The sequence below is a fragment of the Condylura cristata genome, unplaced genomic scaffold, assembly GCF_000260355.1.
Source record: "Condylura cristata isolate star-nosed mole 26May11 unplaced genomic scaffold, ConCri1.0 scaffold00016, whole genome shotgun sequence".
Classification (NCBI taxonomy): domain Eukaryota; kingdom Metazoa; phylum Chordata; class Mammalia; order Eulipotyphla; family Talpidae; genus Condylura; species Condylura cristata.
The window spans coordinates 38292860-38318252 of NW_004567117.1; the positions used below are offsets into that span (position 1 = coordinate 38292860).

General features: G+C 42.8%; 1 protein-coding gene across 1 annotated transcript; it reads right to left on the bottom strand.

Annotated features, from left to right (window-relative positions):
- Nucleotides 1-1565: 1565 nt before the first annotated feature.
- On the bottom strand, nt 1566-22738 carry LMAN1 (lectin, mannose-binding, 1). Its single transcript, XM_004683940.2, has 13 exons — nt 22501-22738; nt 19285-19439; nt 19092-19199; nt 17882-17943; nt 16854-16953; nt 13678-13801; nt 11890-11948; nt 10854-10986; nt 9385-9578; nt 9222-9292; nt 7999-8152; nt 4971-5092; nt 1566-4714 (listed from the first exon to the last, which is right to left on the bottom strand). Exons 1-13 carry the CDS (start codon nt 22736-22738, stop codon nt 4678-4680), a joined length of 1557 nt encoding a protein of 518 aa, XP_004683997.1. The 3' UTR covers nt 1566-4677.
- Between the last annotated feature and the right edge of the window lie 2655 nt (nt 22739-25393).

A 25393-nucleotide genomic window follows, 5' to 3' on the forward strand; every position in this document is an offset into this window, starting at 1 on the left:
TAACAGATCTAGGTGAAATGGAAACTTTGTGACCTCTGAGAACATAGGTTAAAATTTAGCACCACTTTTAGATGCATTGCTTGAATTTAATACACTCGAGCCCTCTCTCTAGTACCATTTGTAATAAGCACCCATTCATCTCCATTGAGATGTGTCATCATAGCACAGAATGTTCCAGATAATGAAAGCTATAGGCCAGGTCACTGTTGTTGGTTTGCTGTCCCAGATCAGCACAAACTCCTTTAGAAAAAAACCTGCATTTCAAGCTATTAAAAAGGTACTTTTATTCCCAAAGAAAAGGATCTTTTGCTGAAGATGTAGTTAATTCTGGCCCAAAAGTGAAATCCCCAATTATACTTGTAGTCAACTTAGACTGGACAAGTCTGAATCAAAGGATTAATATTATCCCATAAAGAACAAAATCTCAAAGTAATAAAATATTCACTTTAAGTTCCTAGGTTGCTTACATTTATCATAAAATCTGTAATTGGAACTCCACTTAAGAATTAGATGTCATTAACGGAGACTGATTCTAAGCTGCAAAGACAGTTTGCGAAGCTGCCCAATCGTCTGTATGTCAGGGCTAGTGGTGTAAAGCATTAGAGCCCCTTCTGTGGTCTGTGGTGGCCGCAATGTGGCAATTGAAGACCCCTGGGTATTGCTGTATGAGAGCAAACCTCTCACTGTCCCCCCCCAAAACAGATAACTATGGAGTCATGTTTAAGACTCTTGATTACCAAGTCCTTTTGACTCCAACACCCGGTGGTATCTCTAGGCTGCCGCACAGAATCCTTCATTCTTCTAGAAAGAGAACTAAGTACGCCAGGGTTCATGAAACTTGATCACCAGGCACGTCCCTTCTTCTCCATCTCATCTCATGTGAGTAACCCCCATCACTACCACGCCCGTAAGGCCGCGTCCCTGGGCCCCAAGAGGACAGCATGGCCTGCAGCTGGCCAGCTGGCGTCCGGCCTCTCCAGTGCAGTCTCACCCCCACCCGCAGGCTCACTGACTGGGCCTCACGTCTCTTCCTACTGCCGTCAGACCTATGCAGTTCGTTTAAAGATGTGCGGTCCACGTCCTTAGACTGCCTTGTCCTGAAATCCTGAAACCACTTTGTAAAAACTGCCGAGTCCTTCTTAAGGTTGCTCAGCCGTGAGCGGAGCAATACTGGGAAAGTGAGCAGGGTCACGCTCGCCCCCAGATTTGTCTGACCACAAAGCCCTGCCTTTCCCTGTCATGCCACATGGGCTCTGTGAATTGGAATGGGTTTGCAGAGGTTAGATTTTCAAACTGCCATCAAATGACTAATAAGACGTCGACTCCACTGTGCTAACCCGTCCGCACGGTTCCCCGCCATCTCCAGCCCAACTTCTCTTCCTGAGCGGATGGTGGCTCTGCCGGGTGCCAGAGGGCAGGGCTCAGCGCGGGGCAGAGCTCAGCGCGGGGCACACACAGATGCTGTCACAGATCAGGGCCTACCTGGAAAACTATAGCTACTTATTCCCAAGATCAATGAAGAAAAAAGTAGATTTACTAAAATATTTCTTTATTTGAAGGTCAACGTCAATTAATTACAGCTAGCATCAAATAACAATCAGAAAAAATACTTGACAAAATGTTACCTAATTAAAATTAACAGTAGATAGAAAACCATTTAGACTTTAAAAGAAATATATTAAACAGGCAACAAACAGATCTAAAAAGTTGCGAATGGTGATTTTGTTAGATCTTATAAATAAAAAAACCCCAATATAATCATTTGTTCACGTCTCTTTGTGATAAGCAGGTGGACAGAAACGATAATCACATCTCACTATGGTCCACTGCTCTGCGGTCCTTTACAAAGACTGTACCTCAGCAATGCAGCGGGCCAGGCAATTCTTTTTTCAAGTAATTTCTATTTTCCCAAGTTATCAAAAGTACAAGTGTCGAGATAAAAATGTCACAATCAGGAAAGCAAAAATGCTTCAGTGGGCTGACTTGAAGGTAGGAGTTCCATGTCTTGATCATGATCTGGAGATGATTTCGTGGCTTAAAAACCATCTATCAAAGTACCAAGAAGTACGGCAACAATCTGGATTTAGTTTGTCATCGCTAATAAACCAGGTGTTTTAGTAAAAAGAACATTTAGTAAAGTGTAATATAAAAGAATCAGTGCACGTTTGCTGACATCATTCACAAGGAAAATGCTCTATTATGTGTTCAGCTCAGCTTTGAACCAGCAAAACACTTTATTTTTTTCACTTCTCATCTTAGTGGTTCACAAACTGTGGTGGGCTCAGCACCATCTGAGGGGCCTGCTGAAGGGGCATATTCTGAAGCCCCGCACCCCCTGACTTTCTTTTGAAGTGGTTTGAACTGGAGCCCCGGAATCTGCTCTCCCAACCAGCACCTCCAGACCCAGACAGGCCACCGACATCCCCTTAACACAGAACAACACAGTATTTACTGTTCGTGGCGTCCTAAAGTTTTAAGGTGAATAAAACATTCAAACAATTAGAGACAAATTGGTACATTAACTATGGGCACTATCCATGATGTAATTGCATTTTAAAAGTGGTATCTTAAGCACAATGACATACACTAAAATTTTAAAATCAATTTTGTTTTAATCCAAGGCACCTGTAAAATACTTGCTGGTGTGAGAAGTTAACAAATCCAATTATACAAAATAGTACAGAAATGAAAGAATCCTGGCAGTGACTGGTTTTCCACAGAAACATTTACCTTCAGAAATGAACTACCTAAGTCAATGATTGAGGAAAATGAACAAAATTTCAAAGAATATGATAAACACCCTGTGTGAACTGCTTTACTGAGTGATCTTCAAGCAAATTAAGTTACTAAGTAAAAAATCAAAAAAAAAAAGAAAAAAAATCCTGCTCATGCTCTTCCCTAACAGTGGTGGCCCCGAGTGGCGGCATGACCATGGCTCCACTCGAGGCCAACCTGGAAAGACACCGCCCAGGCCGGGCATTGCTCCGGCCGGTCTGGGCACATGTCACCAGGGGTTTCTGCGACGCTGGATATGTTGCAGTCTTTTATCTCCAGAGGATTTCTCAAGTTTCATAGTCTACGACTTAACTATTCTTCTGGAGCTATTATTATTTTTTTCATGGATAAGAGAAAATTCTGATGATGGTGTCTCTGAAATATGAATTTTAAAATGTTAATACTATAAAGGTACAAAGTACTGGAGAAGCATTTGCTATGCTGACATGACTGGAGCAGAGCGAGGGTCCTTGGGACCGTCCCCCTCAGCGCTCTGGTGCGCCAGCACAGCGGCGCTACGCTCTTCACACACGCTAGCCGGGCTCTGAGAGCACAGCTCTTCAGTCTCGGCACAGTTTCTAGGCGGGAAACCCAGCCTGTGAATGACATTTGAGAGAATTTTATGAAGGCGTGAAAGAAAGAAATAGAACTATTTTATAAATATGATTCTTTTGGATTCCATGACAAATGAAAAATAAGCACTTTAGGTGAAAGTATCTTGAAGCCAGCAAAAATAATTCAACATCAGCTTCGAAAACAAAACAAAACAAAAAAAATGGCACTTCAAACTGTCATTTGCAGACTGTCGCTATAACGCCTGGAACTACAAAGACCCCATCCAGCCTGACATTTCGAGTTAGGCTTACAAAGAAGCGCTTCACAAAATCTTTAAAAGAATTACAAGAAGGAAATCAGAAATACTCATTCCATTTATCGATTTTTGTCTTAAAGAACCCTAACACTGCTTCTACCAGTTTCTTTGATTTGTTGCAAGAGTATGCAGAAGCACAGAGCCAGGGAGGATGGAGGCCTGCAGCCAGGCTGGTGAACTTAAGATATGGTCAGAGCGTGCGTCTGGGCTGAGCTGACATGCTGTCCCAAACAGGAGAAATGAATTCCTTCAGTTATGAATGCAAATGTAAAAATTATTTCCATAATGTTGAACTGATGCCATTGGAATGAAAACATTCGAGAATATGAGCAGCTGTACAAATGAATAGATTAACAAGCAAATACTCATGAAAACCATTATCAGAGGAATGTTTTCACCTAAATTGTTTTTTGAAGAGCAGCTTTCCTCCCAAAATTTCCTTTAAAAGTGAATCATATCATTGATAACCAGAAGGAAAAAATACTTTAATAAACTTTCTGAAGCCTTTTATCCAGCTCCTAAAGCTCTCGGACAAAATTTTCTTTGATTTCAAAAGGGAATTGCACTAAACAATTGCAGGAATGGTGTTCATGGGAAATTCTGACCTCTAAATTACCGTCGGCTACAACATAAACATGATGGGGAGCCTGTAGCTAGACCTAATTTTTGGGGAGGAGGCCGGGTATGTTTATATTAAAAAAAGACCAACATTTGAGATTTAGGGGTGACTTCTCTATCTGAAAGGCAAGCCCCACTTTGAATTATTTAAGCTCTTGTCTATCAATTTTCTGCTCAGTGACTGTATTCTACTGGCCAGAAATTCACTGTAATTTAAATAGATTCACGTACTATGCACAAATTTACATGTGGTTGTCTTTGTTTTAAGGTTTATTCTGACTGTAAATCAGTATTTAAACAGTAATTTTATACAAAATTTAATAATTTAGACTATGAAGTAATTTAAATACTTAAATTCCCTCAAAAAAAGACATTTTATATATACATACATGATGCACACATGTAAACAGAGGTCAAAAGAACTTTTTGGCAGCTGCTTCTTGCTGGGTCCTTAGGAAAAGAGAAAGAAAAAAACGGAGGTTTTATGTATTTTGGCAAAAACAGATTTGTTTTAGATTAAAAAATCCAATGTCACCTATAGTACAAAATACATTCAGACAAGACAGACTCCCCCACATCTGCGGCTGTGTAAGCACTATGGAACATTTGCTCACTGTGAACCCGACTTAAGTTCTGCTGCAGACACAGACGACAGCACTTCCTTTAAACAAGATAGACGTGGGCTAAATTTTGTTGAGAGACTTACCTGTACATAAGATAGCCAATGAACAACAGCGTTTGCACCACGACAAATATCAGGAAGTGCATCGTAGATAAACAAGATGGAAATGGTGGAAGTTCTGGGCATTTCGGCTTTTCATTCGACGGCTATAACACAAAGAACTTACACTTAGTCACATCATGACGACACAAAAGACGGAAATGTGAATTCTTTATAAAATCCATGGCTCACTACATAGGTGATTCTTCTCATAAATTCAACTCATGCTTAATTCTGATCACCACGCTGCTGACACCAAAGACTTCCCCTTCGCTGCTGTCCAGTCACTAACTCATTATCACCATCTCATCCTCATCAGTGATGATTTTAATATCCTTGAAGGTCATGGAGATTGGATCACAGAATTCTCCAGCTGCTCCCAGTTACACTTGCTTCACTGGAATGATTACTCGCGCCCTCTGCTCCTGTCCAGACAGTGATGCGGCTGCCCAACGAACAGCCTGGCGAACACTAAGGCTGCTCTCACCCTCATCCTCCTAGTTTTCAAGATCACTAGTTAGAATTTAAAAATGTTTTTCTTCCCAGTTCCTTATGTATTTCTCCTAATTTAAGGAGGTAATTTAATACCAGGGATAAAGATGTCATCAAGGTATTGAGGCAGAATGGCTAGAAGATGAGTCATTCTCAATACACCTCTGTCCCCGGGGTGAAGTTCTTCAGTACACACACACCCCAAGGCATCAGCCCGGCCATTATGAGAGAAGCTTAAGGTGGAGGAAGCAGAACTAAGGGAATAGATAATGTGCTTTGAGTAAGAACTAATGATCAGTAAAGAAACTATTAAGCCACACTTGAAAAAGCTATGCGCTCAAGACACACACCTGGAGGTAAGAGTTAACTAAGAAGGACAACAGCCAAACACAAGGGGACAAGACCAGCCAGTGAAGACCTCACGCTTCCCCTCCGCCACAGAAGCTTGGGAAAGTGACTTAGTAACATTTTCCCCTAAAGGACAATTTTAAAAATGGTTTTGAAAGAGACACACTCCATAGAAAACCCAAGGGATGGGGACTTCTGCTCTGTGAGGCGGACTGGGTGGTGTGGAGCGAGGGCCTAGCAGAGCTGAAGACAAACTCACCCCAACTTGACAAGTGGAGGAAGGCACAGTCAGCTAACAAGATAGCAAGAAATTATTAGGCCACAGATTTGGAAAAAAAAAAAAAAAACAGGCCAAAGAAACAAAACTGTAAACCAACTTTGAATCAGAGAAGAAATTAAAATGAGAAAAAGCTCACTGAATGACAATACAAATACTCCACAGGAAAAGAGGCACAACCTCTGCTTCCACCGACTGGGGGCTCAGCGCTGTGGGAAAGGCCCTCCCACTCCAGGCCACCGGGAAGCAAGAAAAAAGTCTGCGAAACCATTTTCTGTAGTAAGGGCCGCTGCAGCGAGGAGTCAGGCCCGGGGAGCCCGGCCCAGTGACAGCTCCTGCCGCCCGCCTGGGCTGCGTTACTGTGAGGGGACCCAGCGGGAAGCGAGTCTTGCTCGGTGGAGACGAGGGGTTCAAGCTCGGGAAACAACGTGGCTAGCACCGGGGTGAGGAACTCCAGAACGGGCGGCTGAGCAGAGAGCTCTGGAGCTGAAAGTGTGTTAAATTTTTGGCTGAACCCGACCTGCAATTACAGGGCTGGCCCCCCACAAGGCGCACAATAAACCACCCGAAGGCAACAGCCACCCGACTCTCAGGGCTCCCACAAAACGCCGGGAGCAGCCTGCTTCCGCCGGCCGGACCGGACACAGCGGCGGCAGCAGGGCGGCGCAACAGCAGTGGCGACCGACGCTCGAACGCTGGGCTCGTGGCTCTCAACCAGGGCGATTTAGCTTGCCATGGACGTTCAGCCATGTCTGAAGGCACTTCTGACTGGGAAGGGCGGCTGCACCTAGACAGCACGCACGGGACAGCCTCACGGAATGCAGGATCCGGTGGGGAGAGGACAGGACAGGAAGGCCGGACCTGGCTCTCTCAGGATCTCTGGCTTACCAGTGGCAAAGCTGGCGAAGGAGCAGACGAATGCCTACTTTTACCAGCTGCTGCTAACTTCTCCTTCCCCACAGTTATTCCATCGTGCACGCTCTATAGACACATAACAGGTTTCTGATTTCCTCTGCTCCTGGCCAGAGTGCATCGTTAGACCTCGGCCTTTTGCTAGACAGGTAAAAAATGGTGTCACACTAGTTTCATGTTACAGTTCCCTTCTGCAGGTAACCTGGGCACCTTTTCATATATGGCAAGTGGCATACAGTAAGAACTTTCCCCGTGTACATTCTATTCTTTCTCCATACATTTTTTAAAAGGTCATTCCGTATCCAACTAACTTCCAGATTAGACTGCCAAGGGCAGAAGTAAATACCACCAGCATTTGTGAACTTTATAAGGACCTTTAAAGCCAATGAATAATGAAAAACTTAAAACTTGAAAAACTTCAAAGTATCAGAGGCCTGTCTTCTAGCATTATCTCTTCTACATGTTCAGCTTTGGAAATGTATTACCTCTTTTTAATACTTCTCAGTCATCTCCAAAAATGTAAACGAGGGATTACACTAAAAAATCCTTAATAAAGGTAAAAACAAAAGACAAAGTCCCTAAAATTCTACATTTCATCAGTAGTCCAGCGAAAAACAGAAGTACTCAGTACCTGTTTCTCTAAAAACCAGTTTGTCAAGAGACACTCTTTCGAAGTTGTTTTAAATATCACCATCAATGACAAGAGTTATGTGTTTTAAAGAAAAAATACAGGAAGGAATCTAGGAACAAGAGTCTGAGGTGGTGACAGCTCCCCTAACCGGAAGGGCATCTACTGCCTCCGTTCTCTTAACAGGCTACGGGGGCGCTGTGGTAGCACGTCGGACACCCCGATCCTACGGAACGAAGCCTACCGTGAAGTTAGCGATGAGAATCGGCACTAACTGCAGGGTAGGGCAGTAAAAGGGAGGCATTCTCTGCGGGACCGCGCCCTCCCTGGAGAGGCCTCAGGAGGCCGAGGCTCACCGCGCCGCGCTGCACCAAGTGGTCTATGTCCCGCTTCACCACGTGCAGGTGCTCCTTGATGTCATTGAAGTGCTGCGTGGTCTCATAGATGCCCCCCGCTGGGCCCGGGGGCTGGATACCGCTGACCAGCCGGACAGTTTCACTCATGGAGTTCCTGAAAGAACAATCTCTTTAGACGATGGAATTGCCAATGTTTCAGATGGCTGAGATACATTTCTAAGCCTAATATATCAGATCAGAAAAAAGTAATGGAATTCTGAATTTCAAAAACTGAATTGTTTTCAAGATTGAAAAGTAATGTATCAAACTACAACTTAATATTAAGCTTTATCTTCTATTAAAAGTCATCTAAAAAGAACCATCAAGAGTTAACACTAAAAATGTGTTAAAACCAGTATTACAAGTGGATACTGAATAACATAACGGATGATACTCTTAATGACCTTAAGTCTTTCTAAGTGGTGGATCTCAGGCGTGTGATAAAGCATGAATGCACCCCGAACCCTGCAAGTCTTCAGGACCCGCCTGAGCAGCGGCTGGAATACCCGCCTGTCGATGAGAGGGACTCGCTGGGTTGTTGTGTACCTGGAGATGTCTTGGGCCACATCAAGTAACTTATGATAGTTTATTCCCCAACTATTTTACACAGAATTATTACATATTACTCCGTATTCTTTTTATATTCTAGAACTATATGAACACACCTGGCTGCTACAAATCTTATTTATTTTTTTAAAAGATTTTAAATTTATTTTTGCACGCAGAACTGGGATACAGGGCGTGGTGAGAGAATTCACCAGAGACAGAATGGGGAGCAGAGCAGAACAGGCAGATCAATGAACTACACTGCTGAGGGGAGCAAGAGGCGGGTCAGGAGAGGTCTGCCGCTGTGGATCACCTCCAGAACAGGGAATCTAACTCGCACCAAAACTGCTGTGGCCAGCTTCAGAGCGCTGCGCTCCAACCCACTGAGCCACCAGGCAGGGCCCCAAATCTCTTATTTTTAAAAGATGCCGAAGGACTCTTTTTCTAGCTACCTTCAATTTTAAAATTTAATGTTAGTAGTTTCTAAATAGCAAAAGTCCCTATACTTTACATTACCCTACTTATAAAATGAGCCTGGACTGTTTCCTATCCTCATGGAGGACCCTTGCATCCCTAGAGAAGCGGTGACGTTAGGATAACGACATCATGTCACTCACATATCACTTTTATAGACTTACTTCATTTCATTTACTTGTCTCAGAATTTCATGCTGAGTATTCACAACTGTATTCAGTTCTTGCTGTGAGATCTGCCGGGGAGGGGGAAAAAAAAGTCAGCCCACAGGGACACAGGCGTCTGTCCTCCTCCTCTACACCAGGCTGACCACGCCTATTCACTCACCTGCCCCTGCTGCCCTGGGACTCCCATGCCTCGCCGAGAGATCTCCTCCGACAAAGACGTGACATATTTTCTCTGTTCATCAAGAATCATGTCTAACTGTCGGTTCAACTGCTTGATTTCAAGATGAATACGATTCTGTCCTTCAAAGATTTGTCTCAGCTCACGATCTCCCACACTCTCAAATATTTCATCCGCTAAATGGAAATTGCAAATTAAAACTACTAGAACCACCTGCACACAGGGAGTCTTCAAAATGCATTAAGGGACCACAGTGTCAACACATATGAAAATGAGAACATCACCTAGACAGTGGTGCGCTCTCCCAAGAGTAATAAGCATGCGACAATGTACTCAGCCATGATCACATGACTGGATCTCCTCCCCTCCTCCTGATGTCACTCTGGGGGCCAAACATTTATTATAGGAAGTCTGAGATTTTAAAAATCAAGTCATTCATTCTTCCAAATACACTGTAACTCTATTTATGTGAACAGGCAGAACTAATAATATATGCTAATAGAACACATATATGCTAATAGACACATTTGTCAAAATTCTTCAAAGTATGCACTTAAAATGTGTACATTTTACTCATGTAAAGAATAAAGGAATCAAGAATAAAGGAATCAAGAACAGCTGATTTTCCTTTTATACCTGAACACACTGAAAACAGACCATTTCATTTGCTCATTACAATCCTTCAGGGTATACCCATATGTAATGCTTCAACAAATTCAAAGACAGAAAGAAATTTATTTTTCACTTTTATCTTAAGTCTGAATCATACTTGCTGAGCATGAAAATAATTATATACTACAGAGAGTTCAAAAGTTAGCCTGACACTTTATTAAATCAAGCCTTGATCATCTGAACTGCTGGAGAATAACCCAATAAGAAAAGCTAGCAAATAATATGAAGTTGCTCTATTTGGTCTTAACATATTTTATTTTTGACATGTGCTACTTAAGTACATTTCAGTTCTTAATTACATTAGCTTAAACTAATATTTTAAGATATTGAAAGTTCAGAATTCTGCTGAATGGTGAGGGGAGGAGAGTCAGATAATTACAAACGTTACTCTCGTAATAGTTTTGGTAGTTTCAAGTGTGATTAATAAGGTAACTGTGTGCGACCAGAAAGGCAGAAATAAACCTTGGATGAGTCCACTAAGCCTCAACCCCCAGTCAGCACTGCCGGCGTCGGGGCTAGGCGTCTGGCCGTAAACAAAGCCCCTGTCCTCGAGCTCACCCCAGCAGTTCTCGGCCGCCCTGCCGGGCCAGGTGCCCCGCACCCCCACTAAGCCACATGCTTGCTGGTAAAAAACGTCAACCTCCAGGTCCTTTAAAGACTGAAGCTTCGCTCATAGGCTGTTCCCAGCAATGACACCGAGTATGAGGGGAGAGTGGGGGTGGCAGCGGGATGCGGGTGCTGTGGCCCCCACTGCACCTGAGACAGCCTCACAGACACACCTGGGTGTCCCTGCAGGTCAGGGTGGTCCTTCTGGAATTCCTCTTTTTTTTTATCCAGTTCTTGTTGAAAGTGCTCAAATTCTTCCTGATACTTTTCTTTTTCTTTTTCTGAAATTTCTTTGTCCGCTGTAGGCTTAAAGAAAAAGAAAATCCTTAATATATATTTTTTTTTTCTTAATAACATCACCACTAGTTGGAAAGCTAGCTAAAAAAAAATTATTTATTTATGCATACAAACTGGGGCACAGACCAGAGGTGCAGGGGCAGTGAGAGGATTCATCAGAGACAGAGCGGGGAGCAAAACAGGCCAACTGACGAAGTACACTGCTGAGGGGAGTAGAGGGCGGGTCAGGAGTGGTCTCCTGTGCCATGTGGGTCACCTCCGGGCTGGGGACCAAACTCATGCCGAAGTGGCTTTAGCTTCTTAGTGCTGTGCCTTAACCTGCTGCGCCACCAGGGAGAACCCGGAAAGTTAATTAAAAAAAAAAAAAAAGATTTAATTTTATTTATTTATGCATGAGAACTGGGGCTCAGGCCAAAAGTGGGAGGGGTGAGAGGATTCACCAGAGACAGCGCAGGAGCAGCAGGTGGATGGACTGAAACACACCGCTGAACTGCGGGGAGACAGGAGAGGTCTGCTGCGCCATGTGGGTCAGCTCTCTGGCCAGGATGGAACTCAGACTGTCATTATGGCACTGAAACTTAACCCTTGGGCCACCAGGGAGGCCTTGAAAAGTTGATTTTAAAATGTTATTTCTCACTCAAATTTAGTCTTATTACTAATAATTATAATACCACAAAATAACAGCTGTGCCATTTGCTGTTGCTACAAGTGCACTGTCATTTAATGTGTGTGATGCCCAGGGCCGGCAGGACCAGGGTCGCTGTACGAGCACCTCAGTGGAGCAGCCTGCACAGGGCCACACACAGGAACCTGTAGAAACAGGTGTGAACTTCTGTCTTCTCAAAATTTCAGCTGCAGTGCAAAACCACTAAACTGCAAATAACTTTTTTGGAAAATATGGTATATACTTACTGGTTCTTTTCCAGGCTCCGTCAATTGGAAAGTCAGAAAAGAAAGGACATCATGATCATCTGCAAATTAGAGGTAAACACATAGTAATCAGTGAAGAAAATATCAAAAAGTAGCTCTAATTTGGTGAAGACAAGTGCTTCATGAGCTTGGCGACATTCATCCTTAGATTTACATTAAAAAGTAGCTTTCACTTCCTCAAATACTAACCTAGAACACTTAGCAGGGCTTAACATATAACAGGTGCTACATAATGTCTGGCAAAGCAGTGAACATGTAACTCAGTGGTCCAACAAGCCCGCACTCCTGGGTGTGGCACCAAGATCAGGCCATATTTCCCACAAGTCTCCCTCGTGGACTATGTCCCAGTTGGAAGAGATGGAATTCTGTCCTTCATGTATTTCTGGAACCTGTCTGTCTCTGAAATGTTCTTACAGCACCTGTTGCTTTCTGCCTCTCTTGTTACAAAGATGACACGGTCTTGTCCTGACTTACACATGTTGTCCTGACACTAAGAGCATCCATCCCTTTATTCTCAAAGCATCCTCATGCAGATATTATGACTGCTCCAGCTGTTCATCATTCCAATTTCATTTCCTCATATTAAGTTTCATTTTATCTAAAATAGCATTAAAAAAGCAAATTAATTTCAAACTGTTTAAAGTGAAAACAGGGCCTTGTAATGCAACCTACTTAACACTGAACTAAAATGCCAAGTCGGGGCCTCCCTGGTGGCACAGGGACAAAAGACACAGCACTGTCAAGCTACTGCGGCCACCGCAGCCTGAGTTCCTCTGCCACCAGGGAGCTGCCCCACAAGGCACACAGACCTCTCCTGTCTGGCCTGCTGCTCCCCTCAGCAGATGCACCTGCTCTGCTCCCCACTGTCTCTGGTGAATCCTCTCACCTCCACACCTCTGGCCTCTACCGCAGTTCTTGTAAACAAGTAAGTCTTTAACAAATAAAATAAAATAAAACGCCAACCCTAGCTAGTCACACCCACAAAGCCAGAGAACTTAATTCAAACCGTGTGGCAATCTCTATGCTTGCTGTCATTATTTTGCAGGTCTACAAGTACAGCCAGGTTAGAGAACACGGGAATCTGCAGGGTAGGCGGGTGACTGAGGAAGCCATGCAGCATAATGAAGCAGTGGGCAAGGGAGTCCACACCCAAACCAAACCCGGCCTGGGTCTGCCCACGACAGGCTCTGTGACCTTTAGAAAATTCTTTAGCCCGAGGTTTGGCAACCTCATAAACACAGGGCAAGCAGGAGCTATACTCTCTCCCTTCCTGTGTTGATGTACAGACAATAGAAGGTAATTCGTTTCACAGACTACACCAGACAAGCACAAGGTAGTACGAATATTAAATGCTAAGTTATCACTACATGCAGGGAAAAAAACGGTAAATACAGTTAGTTAGTCCCCAGTAATATTTTCTCAGGCTACCAAATTCATTAAATATCATGTGACAACGCTGAGGCACACACGGCACTTGGCAATTAACCATTTATAGCTTCAACTTTAAATACGACTTCTTCACTCTAGAAGAGCAGCCACAGCGAAGCTCCAACTGATATAACTGTACGGTGCCCTCTCCAGCAGGGGCTGTGGACTACAGAATGTGAGGAGACAATTAGCAGTCCAAGAGCAAAAGACGGGCACCACAGATACGGGGCTTACAACTAGATTTAAAGGTGCAAGTAAACAAGTCTACACGTCTCCAAAACACAATATTCCCAATAAAACTCAACTCACAGACTTTTACTGTTAAAAGAGATCAAGATTTACCTGCAAGACCCCCTGTGGCAGCAGATATCCCAAAATGCCCTTGGGCCGGGACAACCATATTTTCCACTCTGGCACAAAATTCATAATCATTTTTATCTGGTGTGAAGCCATTGTTGATCATGACCTAGAAAGACAGACTGTAGTTATAGCTCTCACAAGGGACACTGCAAGATGAATTTCAAATACCCAGTTTATGATTAACACGATCTAATCTTAATATTTGGTATAACAAGAACTGTCAAAAAGCTAGCAGCTTTCTCTCAGTATTATCAAGGTAATCCCTTGCTCCATAAATCACCTCACTTATTTGGTATCATTAAACAACCTTCAGTTAAGACGGCCTCTGTCCTACTGCATATCAAAGGCTCAAAGAGAAAGCTCTGATCGTGTTACATGAAAATCGCTCTGAAAACAGAATATGGGTCACATTAGGGAAGCATGATTATCTTTGCTAATGGTTCATCCAAAAAAGGAATCAGACTTTTTTTCTGAGACCAGTGAGAGTTAAAACTAATAGGCTGAATTTATAATTTTCATTAGTTGAGAACTAGAGTCCCTTATTAAAAGGATCAACCACGATATCTAGCATGATCATTCCTGTCTGTCTGGTTTAACGAACAGTGACCTCTTTCAAACTGACAATGGTGTGTCTTAACAAGTGGTTAGCTTCTCTGCATTTAACTAGTATGGTCACTGGATTGTCAATGGATAACAAAAGAGAGAGAAGTCACACTGGTAAAAAAGCAGAGAGTGAAAAGCTCGCGCGTTAAGTCTCTACTCTGCACCAGGGAAGGGCACTTTTATCACTACCTCCCACAAAGTTTTGTCAGAGATCCTGAACTCCCACAGGTAAAATGACCTACTGTAACAGTTTAACAATGAACACTTTTCAATCTGAAAAAATAATTTCTATATAATGAAAACATGTGAACTGCTACGAATTTTCTAAAATCACCTGCGTTCAACAGTTGATGAGAAGAAACATTCAACTGTTTCTTCTCGTCAGTGATGTTCCTATTTCAGTTTTATCATTCACCATTGGCACACCTCTAAAATCTTTCATATCAAAATCATCAACCATCTGTCTCTGAGCTAAAAAACAGAGAAGTTAATCACATGCGAATTACAAAATTAAGCACTTTCAACTGTTCAGTGTTTTTTCCTTAAGAAGGAAACACAATTAAAGAAGGGACACAATATAGTCATCACACTTTAGGTGTGGAGGAACATTAGGACTGCAATTTCATAGGGACAAGGCTGATGAAAGACAGTAACACTTGTTTGAGATCATCAGAAACATTCTTATCCATCATCCAGTTTCAACTTCGTTAAGCACTGGCTTGCAAGACTTGAAGTGTCTTGTTTTGACATTTTGGCCAGCATTTCTTTCCGGTCTCACACAGTAACTGGCTGAAACAAGATCCTTCCCATGTTGAAACAACTGGGGCAAGCTAAGGGTGTAAGGACTACATTACTACATGTATGTTAAGTACTATCTTCATAAACATTTCTTGAGTACCTACAGTGGCACTGGACTGGAGACGATGAGGAACACAGGCGTCAGGTCTGCACAATCGCACCACTGTTTCAGGGAACTGGGAGAGGGCCGCAGCCTGTGCTCGGGAGCGCCTGTGTCTACGCTCTACCCGGTGAAGGCGAGCGCGACTGGCCAAAGACCCCCATGAGCATGTACAGCTGTGCAGCAAGCACAGGGACCCCCAAACCCAAGGCAGCCACAATACACTGGACTCTCCTCTATTTTGAAACGTGTACATTTGGAATTTAAGACTGAGCTAACAGAACGTTTTCCAAAGAATTCCCTTTTCCAGAGTTTTATGTGTAGGAGGATGAGCTTAGCTTGTAATTTAGGGGAAATGTAACCATCAAACAAGCTACTCATCACTTCTCAGTATTGTGTAAGTCCAAGTACTGTGTAATCTTTAAAAAGCAAAGCACTGCACTGTGACCTCGGATACTGTCACTGCCAGCTGAATATACCCACCTAAGTTCCAAGTGTCTACAGCTAAACTCATTATAAACCCTCTGTCTTCCCCTCCCTCCCTCAAACACACACAACAAATATGCTCTTCTTTCTAATTAGCTGAACAACTTAGTTGCTACACTTGTCCAGAAATCCAGGACCTCCGGCTCCACAACTGTATTCACCCCCAGGCCCAAGCAAACTAGTGCTAAATCCTACAGTCTCTATCTCTTCCTCAACTTTCCACCTCTTTCCTGTACCTGATTCAGACTGCATGCAGAGGCTTGAAATTAAGTGTTGGGCTTCAATCACAGTTCTTTTACTTACTGGGTCTGACACTGCCCAAGTTACAAAATCTGCTATTCAATTCTCCATGACGTCTAGAACGAAGACGCCTACTCTACAGAGCTGTTGGAAGAACAGACGCAGAACTGCAGGTAAAGTACTGAGTAGGAGCCGATAAAGACAGGAGTGAATCACTGTATCCTTTGTTCTTTTCATAAACACCACTGTAAGAATCCTGATGCCCAAGTCATCTTCCTTACTGCAAATCTGATCACTTCACTTTTCTACTTGAAACTCTTTAAACAGTTCCTTAGTGGATAAACTACAAGATGTTACCACCACTTTCACCCTCGCTTCCCATGGATCTCCTCTACCCTCCAGTCCCACCCCACTTGCCTTTCCCCAATTTCTCAACTTCTCCCGTGTCCCAATGTCTGCTTTCTCTGCTCAGCACAGGCGCCCTCATCTAGGAAATTAACCCTTCCCCTTCAAGGTGCAGCTCGACGACTCTCCCTGACTTCCCCATGCTCACCTGCCAGCATCACAGAATTCTAACCTCTGACCCCTTAGCGATGTCTGTGCTGAGACATTTATGTAGCATGACTATGCAATATAAGTGTCTCCGTTGTGACTACAAGATCTCTGGAAAATGGGACCTGTCTTACTCATATTTCTGAATCTTGAAAACTTGGATATTTACATCACGTAGAACCTAAACATGTACTGACTCAATGACCTACTGGCAAGGTTTTACAACACGAGATCACTGACACTAAGCTCTAAAGCTAATTCTGCTCATTCATAATAACAATGATGAAGAATGTACAAATTTAATGCATATCATTTTCATCAAAGTGAAAAGTCACAACAGACTATTGCTCATCTAATGCCTCAAAAATATGTTACTTACTGTCAGTGTTTTCTGGTAGTATGTAATCTTTGCCCGGACAGGATAAGGTTTATTTCGAAAGTCCCTCTGGCAGCTGGCTAAGGCTTGATTAGCACCATCACTACAGCCCAAGGGAAAGAAAAACAAACAGGAAACTTAAGCGCCTCACTACTTAAAATGATTAACATCTAAGAAAATGAAAATACTATCAACTTATTGTTTGAAGGGAGAGTTGAAGGTTCTTATTCCGAGGACACACCACTGATGCACAGGCTTTCCCTATGGCCCCTGGCAGGACCCTGGACACATGAGCCCTGACACCACGGTGTGCAGGAGGCAACAGCAAAGTTCTATCCATGGAGACCAGGGCAGCAGCCTCGGCTTCAGGGCAGAATCAGAGCTAACAGGGAGCTTTAAACACCTGTAGATGCCTAGACCTGCCCTCAATCAACTGAAGCAAAATGTCAAGGACATCTCCATTTTAAATAGCTGCACCGCAGGGAGGGGGCGACCTACCCCTGACAGTGAGCAGGGGCAGTAAACTGAGGCACAGACCTTAAATTTCCTTGGCTTACTCATGTGCTAAAAATCCTTTCATAACAAACATGTAAAACTAAAAAATACACACATCTAATTCACAGACATGCTACTAAATACTTGTGGGCTTCGAGAATCTTTAAAGAAAGAAAGATGTGGTAGCATAAATTGCTTAGTTATCAGTTTGGTGAAGGCTCCAAAACTTATTTTTCAAAGATTCTTTTTGACAAGATGAAAAAACACAACGGCATCACTGAGCCAGGACCACTTTACAAACCTTTAAAAGAACTGAGTCATTTTGACTAAATAGCATGTTTAGTCTGAAACTTTAGGTGGCCCACAAAAAGAACACTCAAACAGACCCAAATTAAAACAAGACGTTTCTACTCAGCTACAAAATACACAGTAACAAAAGAATAATCTTATTTCATTACAGATTCAGATTTGAAGTGTTTTCGAAAGTTTCCCAAGAGAAGCTGAAATCAGTAATAATTTAAGAAACACACACTTACTTTTGGTGGTCATAATGGATTTGTCCATTGTTGCCTATAATTACTATAGCAGGATTATTTTTCTAAAAAATAAAGAAAATGTATTTGTTTTAAAGTCCTTCAATTAAAAAATTTCATTTTGGAAGTGCTGTGAGGTCTCTTACATACCTAAATTTCCAGGACTCAAAATTTTAAAACAACACGAGATGTCTACTTATTTCGAAGAAGTTTAGTAAATTACAATCATTCAAAAATAGTCACTTAATACTTCAGAAAAGTCCAATGTAATCTATACCTGAACCATCAACCTGAACATCTACTTGAGAACACACTGAGGACGTGCAAGTGTGGCTTAGTCACAGGACTAAGGTGGCCTCAACATGCAGGGAGCATTCATGTTCTCCTTTAAATTGCTAACTACGAAAACTCAGAAACAGTGAGCTCCAACAAAGATCATTAATTGTTTGGCTGCCAAAGTGAAGGTAATGGTCTCAGTAAAAGAGTATTTTTTTTTTTTTAAAGATTTATTTATTTGTGCATACAGAACTGGGGTACAGGCCAGAGATTCAGGGGTGGCGAAAGACTTCACCAGAGACAGAGTGGGGAGCAGAACAGGCAGATCAATGAAGTACACTGCTGAGGGGAGCAGCGGGCGGGTCAGGAGAGGTCTGCCACGCCATGTGGTCACCTCTGGGGCAGGCGGGAATCGAACTCATGAGGAAGTGGTTTCAGGTTCTTAGTGCTGTGCTTTAACCCGCTGCGCCATCAGGGAGGGCCGAGTATTTTGTTTTTAACTCAGAGAAATTGTCAGAGCAAACAAATTATTAACATATGAGAAGATGTTAATATGTGAGCTAACAGTAGCAAACAAAGCACATTGGTATTTTCTTGAAAACAAACTCTTCAAAATATGATTAGTTTCAGTGCCTATATATGGAAAAGAATCATGTTTATCTGTCAGAATTCCTAAGCTTACACAAGGTGGTGGTGAGGCAGGGGTGTCATCGCAAAGTTCTGAGTTAGGGTTTCATTATGACCTCAAGTATATGTAAAGCATGTAGTCATGCTTTAAATCTATAAAAACCCCAGCAATATAAAGACCAACCAACAAAATGAATCTATAGGCTGATGGGTTCTCTACAATTAAGCTGACAAAAGTGTTAAGTCACTTATATTCCTTACAAATTAACTTTGTTAGCAGATATACAAAAGCAGCTAACAACAAATATACCTTTCCGTCATTGTCAAAAGAATCAAAAAATATTCCAACACCATTCCACATATCAGCAGATCCAAACACAGGACCTTCCAAGCCTTGAGTTTCTGTATACCAAACGGCCTGTAAATACACAAAAGGAAACATTTAGAGCCCAGAGATGTATGTGCATTTATGCTGTTTTCTTAAGTCAAAGAAATGATTATACCAGGCCATCAGCCCCAATTCGACCTCTTCCTGTCACTCGAAAAGTGACCTCAATTTCCCAGTTCTCGAAGGCTGCTTTTGTTTTTGTCCAAACTGATCCTCTTTGGCTTTTTAAAGATGGCGCTATTCGTATTTGATCTGAACTTGGAATAGCATCTATAACACAAATCAAGGAAGAAAAGCTTTAAGTTATAATTAGGTAAAACTCAATGAACCACTGCCAAACTGTTACACATACCTATAGATGTAAAATTTTAACTTTGTAAGCCGTAGAATAATTGTTATGAAAAAACATTATGGCAACAGTTTCAACACTGAAATTTTTAGGGCTTTTGATCAAGTTCCCTTATCTTCTGAATAGTAAAACATTCCTGCAATAAAACAAAGAAATAAACAAAGCTACAATCATACACTAAAAATTCAAGGGGAGAAAGGAGGAAATTATGATTAAAAAGCAAACCAACCATTGGATTCTCAAAATATCCTCTTTCATGAAGTTGTTGCATGTTATTTTTTAAAAATGCAATGTTTTTTCTCAGTGTACAAGTGTTAAGAAAGCTCAGAGTGTCAAAAGAACATACCACAAGGGATCAAGAGATTTATTTCTAGTCTCAGTTCAGTTGTGTGGTTTTGTGCAAATAATTCTATTAGTGGGGTTCACCATATGTTCACCCGTAAAATGATTGTTTGTTGTGATCACTTCCATACATGCCAAAAGTTACACGCAAAAGCTTGTGTATATATATTCTTCCCAGGAGAAGGTCAACTGAATTTCTGGTCAATTTCAGTATGAGCAGATTCTCAGAAAAGAATGATCCCCCAAAATGGTAGTTTGTATTTCTTCCTCCAAGATAGGTTCAAGTCCCAAATACACCATTTACTGGCTCTTTGATCCTAGACAAGTTACTCCAGTTCTGATAACCTCATAAGTTCATGATAACCTCCTAAGTTCTTACATAAAGGCATATAAATATCTGAATGTTAGCCTTCCTAATATTGAACTAGATAATTATTAAAGCACTTATCTGGCCTAAATTTGAACAGCTTTAGCATGCCTTCTCAGGTATTAACCTGTTCTGACATTCATGCTGTGAAATGACTATACTATCTTTTCCCAGGTAGAAAAATACATGAACAAAAAGACACTTTGGCAAGATCCTTATTTGTCACCATCACTTTCAACACGAAACGCTGGAGCCAGGCGTCCAGAAGAGTCAGGATACAGACTCAGAAGACCTGGATTCCAGTCCTGTCCTACACTAACTATGTCGCCTTTCTGAACATTGTCATCCAAAGACAAGTGATGCCTGTCTTATTAGCAAGGCTCAAATCAGAGAAGGCAGGCAATAAAGAGGGCTATAAACGATTACACATGGCTGTTATCATTTTTTGCCCTTATGGACCCAAGGATGTGTACTGACAGTACTAAAAGGGCATTAGAGTTAAGAAAAAGAAACACTGTATTTTCTTCATTTTGGGGTAAACCTAAAGTACTATTTGTAATTTTAAATCTCCCTACTCTAAAATTTATTTTAAGTAATGGATTTTGGGGCAAAATGAAAAGGAAAAAACTATGAATGAAGTTTAAAACTGTAAAAATCCCAATCACAAGGAAAGGAAGGCGCGCCACAGCTGCGATTCCCAGAGCCATCGGTAGGTAGCTAAAACACTCACTTCTTTACTTTAACCCCAGTTTAGCCATACAACTTTCATTCATCCAGGTACATTATCTGACTTGCCCCCCAGCAGATGCTTAACTGGCAACAAGCTCTGTAAAGAAATTTATGGTAACCAGTTTGAGTAACTGAATAAACATTCCTAATTGGTTCATACAATACAAGTGACAGAGAAGAGCAAGCGGGCAAGGAGATACAGAAGTCAAAAAAATTCATTATCACCACTAAAATCTATCATCACCACGAACAGAAAAAGTGAAGGTCCCCAAACTTGTGTCTGGTACAGCTTCATCATCTTTGCCTACATTACCTTGATTTAAAAAAAAAAAAAAAACAAGCCCAGTAATATACCCTTCTCAGAGGGCACATAATACATGTCTGCTGAGTAACAAAGTAATTGCACTGTACTTCAAATACTTAATGACTTGTTCATTAAGGCCAATTGAAATGTACACCTTTTAATTACACATTAATTTCAGTGAAATGGTCCTTCCCATTCAGTAATTACTTTCCAGGCATAGAATCTTTTGTCTACAAATCTTAAATAAATGATTGCTTAATTACACATACAGATGGAGTTCAAAATGTCACCCTATAGAAAGGCATTCCACACTTGTTTCTAAGGGTGTATCCCATGGTCACTGAACAGAGCTTACAGCAAGCCAAGTGCAAGGCTGATTCCTTAGTCAGCAGTGACACATCAGCACTAAAAAGTAGGTGCCTAGTTTCACATATGTAAATGGCTAACAAGGCTCTACTACCAACTAACAGTGACAAACACTCAGAATGAATAAAAATATAGAGCACAGGTTATTTCAACCCCTCAGAGTCCCCCCATAAAGGCTGTAGCTATGCTATTCTTCATCTCAGATTCAGAAACCACCACCAGAAACTATTTTCCTTCTACTAACTAAAGGGAATGTGATTATAAATCACATAATGTGTTAACACAGGAGAAAAGATCAAAGACCTCCACCAAGTCACCAGAGAGGCATATCTAAGGTGCAACTGAATTAGGTTAAGAATGTCCTCTGACATAAAGACTTAAATGAGTATATAACCACCATATGCCATCTCTGGGCATTAACCAAACTGAGCATTAACCACTGTTAGTACCTGAGAAGAGAAAGCCGGGAAGGGCCTAGGAAAGCCGACAAGAGTCTGGAGGGGCTGTCAGAGCAGTTATCAGGCTGGGAAGGAAGGGGGTGCGGGATGTTTCCCCAGCAGACCTGGAGTTGGGGTGAAACATGATGCCTACAAGCGGGTTTAAGGTAAGTGCGGGAAGTAACAAAACATCTCTAGATCAAACGGAAAGAAGCAAAGAGATCCAAGAAAGGGGCACATGAGGCGAGGGCGGACAGACAGAACAGGGGGCCAGACTTGTTGGCATGCGGTGGGAATCTTGGGTCCCCAGCCGGCTGCAGAAGGGCTGCTGAGAAGAGGCCCCTCACGGCGCACGCGGTGCACAGAGGGGAGGGGGTGGCCAGGGGTAGGCGCGAGGCGGGGAGGGACCCAGGCCCCCCGCCCTCGGCCCCGCTTACTCCCGGCGTGGGCCCAGAAGGGCACGTTCCCGTCGCTCTGCACCAGGTGCGGCCCCTTGAAGCTGTATTTATACTCGAAACGGCGATGCGGCGCCGCGGGAGGGGTGCCGGCGGCGCCGGCGGCCGCGGGGTCGCCTCCCGTGCCGTCGCCCCCGATGAAGCGACTGAGCGACAGCAGCAGGGCGCAGAAAAGCGGGCGAGCTCTGGTGCAGGGACCCCACCGCCTGGACCCCGCCATCTTGGATTCTGGGACGCGGAGGCCGGCGGGAGGGGGAGGGGCGCGGGAGCTGCGGACAGCCAACAGGGCGCTCGCTGATTGGCGGAGCCCGAGGGACCCCGGGGGCAAGGTTGAGCCCCGCCCCCGGCCTCCGCTACCCGGGAGGCCGGAGTCTCTGGAGCCTCTGTGGGCGGGGCCCCGCGCGAGGGGGCGGGGACTAGGGGAGGCGTCGGTCCGTAGGCTCCGCCTATCTTCTGCAGCGCGGGAAAGGGACTCCAGCTTCCCTTCCCACGTGACAGGGAGTGTTGGCGTTGTTGACCCCATGCCTAGACGCAGGAAACTTTTTCTCCTGCGTTTTTACTACCTTCAAGGTGGAATTCGTGACCCCTAACACATCAGCCTTTCCTGGCTAGCATGAAATTTCACACTATTTCTTGGAAGAAGAGTGTGCTTTGATAGTGTCATGGGTTGTCCAGTAACTGGTTTTCACTAGGTGTGATTTGAAGAAATTAGTTTTTTCCTGAAACAAGGTACAACCTTGAATACTAACAACCCCAAGCTGACTGAGCCCCACCAACCTGATCTGTCTGTGTTATGGCATCTGAAATTGGGAAGGAGCCATCATCAAGAACGCAGTGCCCATCATCAAGAACGCAGTGCCCCGGGTGCATTTGTTGGTGTTGAATCAGGAATTACTATGACTTTGTCAGCTTTTACCTCCAAAATTTAATCCCAAGAGTTTACAAAATTTGAAATCATAACAAAATCAAGTTTTGCATTCAAAATTTTGCACTCAAATGAATCTGAGTTTACTGTTGGTAAGATAGCTATGTACTATGGAGCCCTCAAAGGACCTGGACATTTAAAATAGTAACCCCCCCCAACCCTATACCTCTGGCCTGCGCCCTAGCTCTTATATGCATAAATAAACAAAATCTTTAAAAAAAAAAAAGAATTGTTTTGATTGCAATTTAGGTTAGGAAAGAGAAGGGGGGAAGGTGTCATAATTGATGCAGTATGCATTGGTAAACATTAATCTAGGTAGTGACACGTCACATGAGGGTTAGGGATCTATTAGCTTTTGAATAGCATCTGTGTACTTACATAGTGATGTGAAGATGCCTTTCGGGTCCTCCTATGTTTAGATAGAATCCATTTCAACCTTTATTATTATTATTTTTTTAATTTGGAATTCTACCAAAATGTACATGATGTAACAAGGAGGTCACCAGGAAAAGGGGAGGTTCCAGGTTCCCTGCCCCACCCAAAGGAGGGTAGAGCTGAGCAAGGAAGAAAAGAATCTGAAAGGACACTGGGGAGGAGGGAAGCAGATGGAGCCAGAAGGAGACCTGAGGGAGGCACACGGCAGAGACGTGTGAAGAGGCGGCTCTTGTTTCTTGGCCCAGCACTGGTTGAAGCATGTGGGTGAGGGATGTGGGGAGGTGACTATGGCAGCGTTTGTATTGATTTTGCTTTTGCTTTTTTCCTCCCAGACTTGTCTATGGGTCCCTGCCAGAAGGTGCTTTAGATTTGTGGCGGGCTTTTCGGGCCTTACTCTGGGCCACGCCCTTGTGAATAAACTTTTACTCACAAGGGGGTGGGTAAGTTGGGGTGTTTGGCTTAGAAACTATATTCTTTGTCTTTTCTGTATTGCACTCTAACTGTGTTAAATTTCCTTTCCATGAAAGATGTACATGTTTTGTCCTGATGCAGCACATGGCAGGTTCAATCTATTTAGAGCAGGCAGGCTTGGGGATTCAGGGGTGCCTCACACTGATACTTTAAAAAGCTTACTATAAAACAGAACTTTTTTTTTAAATACACATATGAAAAACTCAGCAATGATATTATCCTTTCTACCTCCTTTGGATAAGCATCGTCTTTTGTCCCTTTTACACACTGAAAGCACAGTGAAGTGAAAAGCAAAAAATAGGCAGGAGAACAGCAATTAAGAGAGAGAAAGAAATGTTTGGAGAGGGGAAGACCATCTGAACTATGATATCCTGCAGCATTTTGACCACAGAATAAATATTTGTCGCTATTGATTTCCCGATTCCAAATGACAAAGAACAGTCCAAGGGAGGTCAAACAAAACATTTCAACTGGGAATGAAAGTGAGCGCTAAGGGCAGGCTCAGCCTACATGGATGGGAACAATCATACCTCTTCACTGCCCGTTAAAGAAGAACTGAACACCAGCTTTCAGGGCTTTCTAATTCATATGCTAGAGACAAAGTCTTGGACACACATGGAATTCTGGGAGCAGAATTCAATGTAAAAACTCAGAAATCTCAGTATTCAATGTAAAAACTCGGAAATCTCAGTGGTCTTTAAGGCAATAATAAAAACTTCTAGTGACTGGCTAGTCCGGCATTTTTTTTTCTCATTCTTTCCAAGTGCTCCAAGTTGTGACAGCTGTGACAAATGATTCTGGAAAGAGTAGACCTACAGAAAGTCACATCCTCACTAGGCAAATAAAGGTTTCAAGCAATTTAGGTCAGAATTAGAGGTTGCTTCTGTTCCTCTCCCCAAAATGGTAAGCATATTGCTTCAAACTCTAATAACTTGGAGCCATGTATATTTTATTCAAATCTGGGCTGGGCTGAAATTGCCACTCTATCATGTGGGACAGTTTTGCTAAGCAAAAGTCAAAGCAACACATTAAATCTATCTCCAA

Coding starts and splice junctions, on each gene's coding strand:
- LMAN1 (XM_004683940.2), bottom strand. CDS start 22,738: ATGGCGGGGTCCAGGCGGTGGGGTCCCTGCACCAGAGCTCGCCCGCTT. Junction 9,579..10,853: donor TGACCTGCAGGGACACCCAG/GTGTGTCTGTGA, acceptor ATTTCCATTTAG/CGGATGAAATATTTGAGAGT. Junction 9,293..9,384: donor TCCCAGGGCAGCAGGGGCAG/GTGAGTGAATAG, acceptor CCTCCCCGGCAG/ATCTCACAGCAAGAACTGAA.